We start from the raw sequence: 10,147 nt of genomic DNA on the forward strand, positions 1-10,147 counted from the left end.
GCTACATGACGTAGCTTAGAGGACTCTGTGAAGCCCTCATCTCCAAACGCCGCATCAAATTGTTGGATAAAGGCCAAGACTGTGTCCGTAGCACCAAAAGTGCCATCGTAGGTAAGGAAAGAGACGTTCTTTCCTCCCTCTTTGAGCTTTTTGAGCGTGGACGACCTCTTCCAAGCGGCATAGGATTTCCTATGGGCTCTTCTTTTAGGTGGTTACACCATCACTTTCTTCAAAAGAGAAAGAATATGAGGAAGATGGAGAAGAGACCTCTTTCTCGCCTTTTTCTCCCCTTGTTCCTCCTTGTCTGCACAATCACTTTCTTCAAAAGAGGAAGAGGATGAGGAACATGGAGAAGAGGGTGACCTCTTTCTTGTCTTTCTCTTCTCTTGTTTTCTCTCTTCCCTCTTTGAACTATGGTGTAGAGAAGTATGCGATGGACTTCTCCGTTTAGGGGGTGTTGGAGAGTGTTTTTCTCACCGTCTTCATGGAGCCATCTTCACCGAGGTGGCAGGAGAGTCACTTATTTTTCGTTCTTTTGGTGGGGGTTCTACCGTTGAAACTTGGGTTCTCCTTTGAGAGGGAGATGCATCATCAATTAGTAAATTTTTGAGCCCTTCGTACGGATTCTCCTCTTCTTCCCTTATCGGAGAGAGTCCTCTTTTGGAAGTCTCACAAGGAGGCTTCTTAGGTACTCTGTCTTCTTGGTGGGGAGTTGGAGAATACCATGGGTGCGCAAATTTTGTAGCACTTCACCTTGGAGGGATGGATTTCCTAGGGCTTATTGAAGCCTAGAAACAAGATAATTTAAAAGCATAGGGGCATCATTAGATGCTCTTCCATTAGCAAAATCAAAGCTATCAACATTCATTTCAATCTCTTTTCCCTTGTCATCCATACTAGAAAATTTTAGGTGTAAATTTTTACTTGTACTTTGGCACTTCAAGCCCTAGTTGCTACTCCTCTTTACCTTCAAACATAAGCACCCAATCATCTATGCCTGTGGGCTCAAATATTATTAATTGCAAGGAATAGAAGAAAGGGTTCAACAGAGCCAAGATAACATCGGTTCCTGTCAAACTTCTAATAGCTCAATAGTGGTTAAGCCATAGGCAAGCCCCGTAGGACTCCATTAGTAAGACCATAGCTCTTGATGGTATCCCCCTTAATTGCATAAAGCAGGTGTGCTTTAAGGATGAAAAATCCCTATTCTACTTACTCTTTTGCAATTAGTAACACCAACCATTTGTAGCAAGCTTGAGGACCTCTCTTCTTGAGGAAGAAAGGAGAAACCAATAGCTTTGATACCAATGTAACATTTAATGCACTAGTAGCTCATGTGTAGCGAAAATTGATAATATAGTGAGCATTTCATTAAGAACAAGTTCCTAATGAGCGTAGAGAGAGTACCTAATTTAAGAATGCAACATAGCAATTTACAACTAGCTAATTTGGCATTGACAATACTTGAAAAGAGAGAGAAATAGAACGATTGACAATAGTTGAGGACCAGATTTACATGGAGCCGGTCCCTCTCCATAAAGGATTTGTATTATAGCTTCTCCCATCAAAGGAGACTTTTGTACAATACAATTCTTGTGCTCCTTGATAAAACTCGTTGGAGCAATAAAAGATAGAAGCTTCATGCACCAATTTATTCTTGAAAAACACACCTAGTGTCCCTAGCCTCAGTCCCAAGACCTCACACACCTTCAAAAATGGTGAGAGCTAGCAGGGAATGAGGATAGATTGAGAGGAAGAAGGTGTATCTTACGAGAAAGAAGTATTCTCCTCACATATTCACTCTAATAGCATAACTTAAATTAGTAATTAGCATGGTAGAGGAGATGAGCATGCCATCGAAGCTTGGCTCTTGGTTGGATTTGCATTCCATAGCCAAGAGTTGTTGGTGTAGGCTTCTACTTCTCAATGCTTGGAGTTGGAGATGGAGTTCTTCTTGCACACATGAGCTCTGTGTGTGTGTGTGTGTGTGTGTGTGTGTGTGTAGCATTGTGTCATAGTAAAATGCAGCCCTCTCTCTCTTCTTGGTCGACCCCTCTTGCTAATTGCTCATGTTGGCCTCCCATTGGCTCTTGTAAAGCTTAGCCAATCACAAATTAGAAGCATAATCAATAGCCTCTTGACAAGTGTCCCCCTTTCCCCTTTTGTGAGAGATTTACTTAATTAAATAATTCATTTAAACTCTCATTGGACCTTTTTGTCTTCTGGCCAATAGGAATCATGCAAGCCATTGGGGTGTTGGATGCTCATTAGACCCCTTGGTAGACTATCCAATAGTCTTCTAGGGAGCTTAATTTCTATTGGTTCTTTTATCAAGCTTTTTTAAATTGATTAATCTAAATTTAATCTACCCTAATTCTCATTGGTCCACCTCTATGGCCATCCAATAGGATTTGAGGGGAGATTGGGAGAAACTGGGCTAGGAGCATGACATGTGTCTAGTATTCCCTTTTGTGTAAAGGGAGAGCTTTGGAGTGTGTGTGTGTGTGTGTGTGTGTGTGTGTGTGTGTGTGTGTGTGTGTGTGTGTGTGTGTGTGTGTGTGTGTGTGTTTCTCTCATCCCTACAATAAAGGCTCTCCCCCTCCTTCCTAGGGATGTGGGAAGAGTTTTTAATCTTCCCATGACCATCCAATATTTCCCCTACTTCGGCCTTTGGACAATACAATTAAAATTAGGAACTTTAGCCTATGGAAGTCTTGATGGGGATGAACCTTAGGTCTTTTAAGTCCCATTGTCTTAAGCACGTTGCTCTTTTGCAAACCGTTCTCCTTTGGATCCCTATTTTTCCTCCTTTGGATCCCTGATAGAGACAGGTCTGGCAGCCGTACCAATATTCTAGCTTTTACTCCCATGGTAATTCCCCATATTAAATGATCCGTTTAACATGAGAAAATCATTTGGGAGTATTAGATATTAGTTTTTATGACTCTCTCTCTCTCTCTCTCTCTCTCTCTCTCTCTCTCTCTCTCTCTCTCTCTCTATGTGCAACTCCCCCTGGCTGGCTGCTTCTTCACCTCCCACAAACTTGCCTCATGCTCACAAAGTCGGGTGTCATCTCCCTTCCCTGGCCCTACGAGTGCACTGTCTCAAATATCCTCCCTATATACGTTATGTAGAGAGCAATCCCTAGCTTGCGCGAGAGAGATGGGAGTAGCTGATCAAAACAACTTGCAAGAGATAGAGGATGAACATGACGTAAGGAGCCGCAAAGGAGATGAGGCCGCAAGATGGAAGACATAGAGATGAGATCTTTATAAATATAACCCCCGCCAAGGTCATTCATAACTGTTGCTCATGGCAAGGGTTGCTCTCACTGTTCCCCGTGCTTCAAGGTCGATGTCGAAAGCACCCCACTTTGGGTAGTGCGTGGATAGTTGGGGGGAGGGGTCTCGAAAGTCAAACCTCAAGGTGGCAGAGTGGGCCTCAAATCAAGGTGCACTCAAAACTTCAAATGCTAGCTACATGTTGGCAACACACGTGCTCAAGGGCAACCATTCTTCAAGGGTTAGTGTTTGTTCAGAGGCCATCCATTGTGGTTGCAAGCATTTGTAGCCAGCTGGATCTAGCCCCTTGCTTTTTAATATAGTATATAGATTAATCAAAAGTAATTTAGCCAGAAAAAGTGAAGGCAACTCTAAGCCTTTGCCCTTTGGGTTGACCGAAAAGGCTTTAGAGAACAAAGAATTAAAGAGTGTATTCGTGGGATTTTGATCCATGATGTGAAGTATTGATTGATTAGGTTTTTTTAGATACTTTGATTTGTAAAGAGTCTTTTTAATTTAAGGACTTCACAAATTCATTTCAAAAAAATGCTATATTATTTTTTATGTTCATTAAATATATCTTATTATGAAGACATCAAAATATATATTTTTTAGTTTTTCAATGTTTTTTTATATTTTATTGTTCTCATTTTATTTTATTTTCAAATAATAATGTGCAATGTACGCCTTTCACCTTATTAATTAAGTAGAGCCTTTCCTAATATATAAACTATTCATGATTATATATGTATAATGGATAATATAACATTTAATTTTAAGTGGAGCCTTCTTAATATATAAACTATTCGTGATTATGTACGTACAATGGATAATATAATGTATGTTTTAATTTATTTATTTTTTAGTTTATTGTGTTTTCAAATGATAATGTGCAATGTTCTCGTTTCACTTTAGTATTTAAGTGGGGCTTTTGGTAACATATAAACCATTTGTGATTATGTATGTATAATGGATATTATAATTTTATATCGAAACACAACAAAAACTTCATGTGATTGCAGGCACTAATTTAAATTTACTCTCCATAAACCTCATTCCCCTTAACTTAGCGTGCCTTCATGCCTCTTCACCTTGTTGGTTTTCAAGCGGAGTCTCAAAGTGTTATAATTATTAATGGCAATTTACTCGAAACATGAGCAACATGGTTGACAAGATCAAGCTTAAGGTCTCGAGTTCCACCTGTGTTCAAGTTAGGCTGACTAGCTTCATTCAATGTCTAGATTAGCGAGCAACTCAGGTTTATCTTGCATCTAAGCTAGTGAGCCCACAATTTCTTTGCTTATCTCACCACTATAGGGTCCGATCGGCGCGATAGGTTCCTCTTGCATCTCCATTGTCGGCCAACCTGTCTCTACAGCCGCCTCTTTGTAAGACAAATCCTGTTCTCTGGCCTTATCTTCTAGCTTAGGGTCACCCGCAGAAGACCTGACCTCTCTGGTAATGCGCCTCCAGGTTGTCTTGATAATTGGATTGCGAACAACTTTCACCGCTGGACAATCCCTAGCATTAATTATGCGGCATTTGTAGCATTGTTAGTTTTCTTAAACGAAAGAATAAGAAAAAGTGATTCTAGTTGTCACTCTTCTCGGTGTTATGTTCCTTATGCACTGGCTTGGTGGTCAAGGGGTGTGCCGTGGCAAGACTGTCTCCTTTGTGGCAACCCCAAGTCAGCCTTAGATCACAGGGTGGTGCCACATTTATCACTCACAATTTGGTGAGTTTGGAAAAAACGTAATGGCAATTTATGGATAAGCATGCCTCCAAGACCCAATAGTGATGTGTATTTTGATGCTTTGCTTTAGTGGGTTGGCCACTATTAAATTATTGAAGAGGAGTTTAACATTTCTAAAGCAAAGTGGATTGAAAATAACAAGAACTGATCGCTCTAACATTCGAAATTGAAGGATGAGAGATATTTGGCCGGACGTGGCGGGTGCCGACGTGTGAATCGGACATGTGTTGTAAGGATAGCGTTGACACGCTAGATAATGTGACCAAATGTCGCAATGTCCTCGAGACTTCTGCTGATGATTGACCAAAGCCCAGAAACTCCATAAGATGCTACGCATGCTTGCTCTTTCTGTTTTTCACGATTCTTGCCGCTCTCGGAAGCCGCCCACAACAGTCCCGGCCCCCCTCTCTCTCTTCCTCTCTCTTCAAATACAATCCCACTCCATCGACCCCCCCGCTTCATGATCACAGCACAGCTCTCGCAAGCATTGCTTACAGCAAATTCCCTGCTCTTCCTCCATCGCCCACCACCTCTGAAGCTTCACTTCTATTGAATTCTGCTCTTCCTCCATCGCCCACAGTCCCTAAAGCCGTAATTTCATTGAATTTTGCTCCTCCTCCATCGCCAACAGTCTCTAAAGCTTCAATTCAATTGATTTCTGCTCTTCCTCCATCGCCCACTCAGTCCCCAAAGCTTCGATGCTTCTGCGTCCTGCTGTTGCGCGGTCGCCCACGGTTCAATTCTATTGAATTCTGCTCATCCTCAATCGCCCACTATTTCTGAAGGTTCATTTCTGTTGAATTCTGGTCTTCCTCGATCGCCCACATCCTCCATACCCACCTCAACACCATTTTGATGATAATCCTCCATCGCCCACAATCGCTAAAACTTAAATCTTTCTGAATCCTATTCTTCCAACTCGGAGTTTTACTCATTCGGCTCTTCCTCTCAGCATAGTTTCTCATCGTATTCCAATCTTTCTCAATTTCGCATGACCAATTACCTGCTTGCTATAGCCTCCCTCAGGGGCTTTCTAGCATCTAATGCATCGCCAATCACAGTACTTGTCTTCATGATCGTCATCCCAGCTGTCGTCGCCCTGGCGGTCCTTTCTTATGTCTTGAAGCAAGAGGCAGCTGAAGAAGAGGATGAAGAAGTCCATAATGACAGAAACAGCTACCATTCTATGATGAGCACAAGAGAATGGCTTGCTGAGAGATATGTGCCATGTGCACTTGAGGCGGAGGTCATCGAAAGCCTTCCATTGGTGAAATTCTTCCATGCAGATGTGAATGAGTCGGTGACAATGAGCAGTTCATGTGTGGTGTGCTTGACTCCATTCCAAAAGGATGAAGAGTTGAAGGTGCTTCCTCCATGTCAACATGCCTTCCACTCTCTCTGCATCGATCCATGGTTTCAAACGCATTCCACATGTCCGATTTGCCGATCGGAGGTTACCCCTCCTCCGCTTGCAAAGGCAGGATCAGGAAGAGGAAACAGGGAGGTCTATGCTTCTTGTCACCAGCTGATCAGACATATACCTCTTGTTGAGATTGTGGTGGAGTGAGTCATGTGGGTCTTTTCGAGATGCTGTCGAGACTAAAGACTCTGCACAGATTTGCAGAATTGGGATTCGAGCGATCAGTGTGCGCGCGGAAATTATTACACACAGCACCTTCTGATGCCTCTAGCTTGCAATATGGTGCCTGCATGCTATCTATTGACAATGGTGAAGGTGACAAACCCACAATTCTAAATGCAAAATGCCATTTCTTTGCTTAATGAGCCAAGTTTTGGATATGATTTTTTAATGATAGATATAGTTATATATAAGTAACTATATGTAAGCATTAATTGATGCTATGGTACTATGAAGGTCCCTCATTTCAATGAATATGTGGGCTGACTTTTGTGCTTCTTTCTTTCTCAAACAAATGTATATTGAAACAGTTAATTATATTCCACTAAATTAAGTGGAGAAATTAAAAATTCAATTTGGTAGCGTGTTGTAGTAGCTTGTCTAGTAATGACGAGGTTGGCTACGTAAAGGTTTTGCCTTGCATCATAAGGCCGTAGGGGAGTTGCTGCATATTTTCAGCCGTTGGATCGGATCGAACCATGTTAGTGATGACACGTGTGCTTTTGAATCCTTTAAAGTTTTTGCCTTGCATCATAAGGCCGTAGGGGAGTTGGTGCATATTTGAGCCGTTGGATCGAATTGAACCATGTTAGTGACGACACGTGTGCATTTGAATCCTTCCATTGAAAATCCTCACTGGATACATTTTATTAAATTGTTTTACTATTTTATATGCTCCATGCTGATTGGACTTACTTTTTGACCAATTCAAAATTGCAACAAGGGAATAAATAGTGCATTTATAAGAGTTTGATCCCATGACGTGAAGTATTGGCTCAATAACATTTTTCTTGATATTTTATATTGTAAAAGATACATGTAAGGTGTAATGGAATTGAATTGGTGAAGATCTAGACTTTACAATTCCACAAATCGTTACTCCTTTCCTTGCTTTCATGTGTGCTACTTAGCCCGAATGATGGTTCCTTTTATTGGTTCCTTTTATTTCATTGTAGAGAGAATGAGAGAGAGAAGTAGAGATGTGTAGAGGGAAGGAGAAAGAAAGAAGATCACTTGACACATGATGGGGTCCCCAACCAACCCTCTCAAGACCCCTCCCACACTGTTTTTCCATTTAAGGACAGTGTTCGAAAAAATCTTTTTTCCTAAACAATCAAGTTTCCTCTCTGTAAAGATGCAAACAGGAAATATTTGCAAAAATTCCATTTTCTTTTATTTTCGAACTATTTTCTCATATATTTTATCGGCTTGTCTTCCTTTTATTGTGGCTTGCAACTCGCTAATCTAGATTTTCAACCGTTCAATGCTAAGCTAAACAACCTTCCCCAAACACTCTTTTAAGGACCTCATAAAGATTCATTTCATTAAATTGTTGTATTATTTCTTATATTTATTAATCTGGCATTTTCTTATGAAAGCATTAAAACAATATGTTGTTTTCCATTTGATAGGGTGAGACCCCCTATTGGCCCGTTCTTGCTCCAGTTTGTGGATTTGTTGTTGATGGTGATCCAGTTTGTGGATTTGTTGTTGATGGTGATGTTCAATGTTCTCTTCTGCGGTACAGTGTGCCTTGGACGGGTGGTGGCATGGCCTTGCTTCGTGGTAGCACATGGAATTGTGGTGGCACCTCACCTTCCTCCATGGTGTCTTGTCGATGATGGAGGCTTAGACTATATGCCCATAAGCGGCTTTATCTGTTACAATTTGGATGTATCTGATGTTTAACTATTATTGATGTATTGGGTAATGGACCCCTGTAAAGCCTTGAGTTGCTTTTTGTTGTCATATGGAACGGTATGGTCTCGTTGTCATCTAGAACGCTATGGTTGGATGCGCTCATGACATGGTGTGCATGAGTCTGATGAAATTTTTCGATTAAAATATACCTATCCACCTGTGGTGGGTTTTGCCAAAAAAAAAAAAAGATTCTTTTGTTTTAGGTTGTCAAGTCAATGGTTTAGTGTTTTTATTTTACTTCTTTTGCATTTTAAAGTGCCAATGTGTGTCTTTCATTCCTTAGGTAGAATATAAGGCATTTGTGATTATGTGTTTATGATAGATATAACAACTTTATATCAAAACATAACATAAGTGTCCTGTGATTGTAGGCACTCATTTAGACCTACTCTCTATAACTCATCACCGTTAGCTTCGTACCTTCTTGCACAAGAAGATTTAAAAATTTTCACATGTAGGAAGACGAAGTCTTTTCCAGTGTTTTTCATAGAATGCATAACATCACGAGCTTCTGCTCGAGAGCAACCGCATACCTAGCTAGGTACGATTGGGGGCGAGGGACCGCCGGCCCCCCAATCGATCCCCGCCCCCAATCGTACCTAGCTAGGTATGCGGTGCCTCTCTCACAGAAGCTCATGATGTTGAGATAAGTCACAATGTGGGAATTATTACAAGAATTTGTCCAAAACGTTTTGTAATGACTCCCTATATTTTTTTGGACTATTCAAGAAAACGTTGCCTATTAAGCTGAAGAATGTACCCATAGGAGGTTGATCCATGATTCCATAATGTTTTTATTTCTAAAAAAGCGTACTCACAGGAGGTTTATCCATGATTCCTTAAATGTTTTAATTTCTAAAAGAGTCCTTTTCTTTAAAACACTCATATAGGTCCATTTCATTATATTGTCTGTATTATTTTCCTTAAAGAACAACTATTAAGACTGTACTCATAGGAGCAAGGGCAATGATCCCTTAGAGAACAAGCTATTAAGGAGTGCAATCGTAGGCAGGGCTAGAAATATACACTTTTCCCAACCGAACAAACTAAGGGGCAGCGTTGGGGAAAAATTATTTTCACAAACATACAAAAATCCCTCCAAGACAAATCTAAACCGGAAATTTTACAATACTAGCCATTATTTTTGCAAAATTGCACTATTTTCCATGTATTTTAAGCGGAATTTTCTCCTCTTGCCCTCCCCTCAACCGGCTACTTTGATTTTGCAACCGGCTCAAGGCTAAGCTGAGGCACACTTTTCTCGAACACTGCTAAGGGGAAACTTGAAATTCTTTCGATTTTCAAGTCAAAATTTGAAGCTTTTGCCAATAATTACACTAATACTTCTGTAAATTTCCTGGTTTTCTTAAAGGCAAGCTCAAAATCTAATCGGGATTTTATAATTTCAGCAAGTTAAAATACACTAGACCCCGGTTTTTTGTTAACGCTGATCGTAGGAGTTTGATTTATGATTCCTTAGTGTTCTAATTTTTAAAAGAGTCTTTTCATTTAAAGAACTCATATTTATCATAAGATTTTCTATGCTTTCAGACCTACATCTATATATATACACTATATATAACGGAGCTTAAAATTTTCAAGGAGGAAGAGTGCTCCACACCACACATCACTTCAAAGAAAACCTTATAAAAACATATAATTTAAAATTCAACAATGAAGGGCAAGATTGTAAGAAATGAACCCTTCAAAACAATACTACTCGCATATTGTGAGTTTTGTCACAAGGAAAGAGAAAAGTGTAGGAAATTAAAA

At 40.3% G+C, this 10,147-nt stretch overlaps 3 protein-coding genes across 4 annotated transcripts; all 3 read left to right on the forward strand.

Moving 5' to 3' along the window:
• Window positions 1-4,742: 4,742 nt before the first annotated feature.
• Window positions 4,743-5,924, forward strand: LOC147456329 (uncharacterized). Its single transcript, XM_086513837.1, has 2 exons — window positions 4,743-4,754; window positions 5,344-5,924. Exons 1-2 carry the CDS (start codon window positions 4,743-4,745, stop codon window positions 5,815-5,817), a joined length of 486 nt encoding a protein of 161 aa, XP_086369963.1. The 3' UTR covers window positions 5,818-5,924.
• A 15-nt stretch (window positions 5,925-5,939) lies between these two features.
• Window positions 5,940-6,834, forward strand: LOC147456330 (E3 ubiquitin-protein ligase ATL4-like). Its single transcript, XM_086514855.1, has one exon. It carries the CDS (start codon window positions 6,026-6,028, stop codon window positions 6,599-6,601), a length of 576 nt encoding a protein of 191 aa, XP_086370981.1. The 5' UTR covers window positions 5,940-6,025; the 3' UTR covers window positions 6,602-6,834.
• On the forward strand, window positions 6,622-8,547 carry LOC147456331 (uncharacterized). 2 transcript variants are annotated; one of them, XM_086514853.1, is made up of 2 exons: window positions 6,622-6,769; window positions 8,202-8,547. In XM_086514853.1, the coding sequence occupies exons 1-2, from the start codon at window positions 6,622-6,624 to the stop codon at window positions 8,360-8,362; spliced, it is 309 nt and encodes a 102-aa protein (XP_086370979.1). In that variant the 3' UTR covers window positions 8,363-8,547. The 2 variants fall into 2 exon arrangements, with proteins under 2 accessions (XP_086370979.1, XP_086370980.1); XM_086514854.1 differs by having other exon boundaries at window positions 6,631-6,769; window positions 8,086-8,547.
• The last annotated feature ends 1,600 nt before the right edge of the window (window positions 8,548-10,147 follow it).

The sequence above is a fragment of the Adiantum capillus-veneris genome, chromosome 6 (genome assembly GCF_014529385.1).
Source record: "Adiantum capillus-veneris isolate H3 chromosome 6, ASM1452938v2, whole genome shotgun sequence".
Taxonomy (NCBI): domain Eukaryota; kingdom Viridiplantae; phylum Streptophyta; class Polypodiopsida; order Polypodiales; family Pteridaceae; genus Adiantum; species Adiantum capillus-veneris.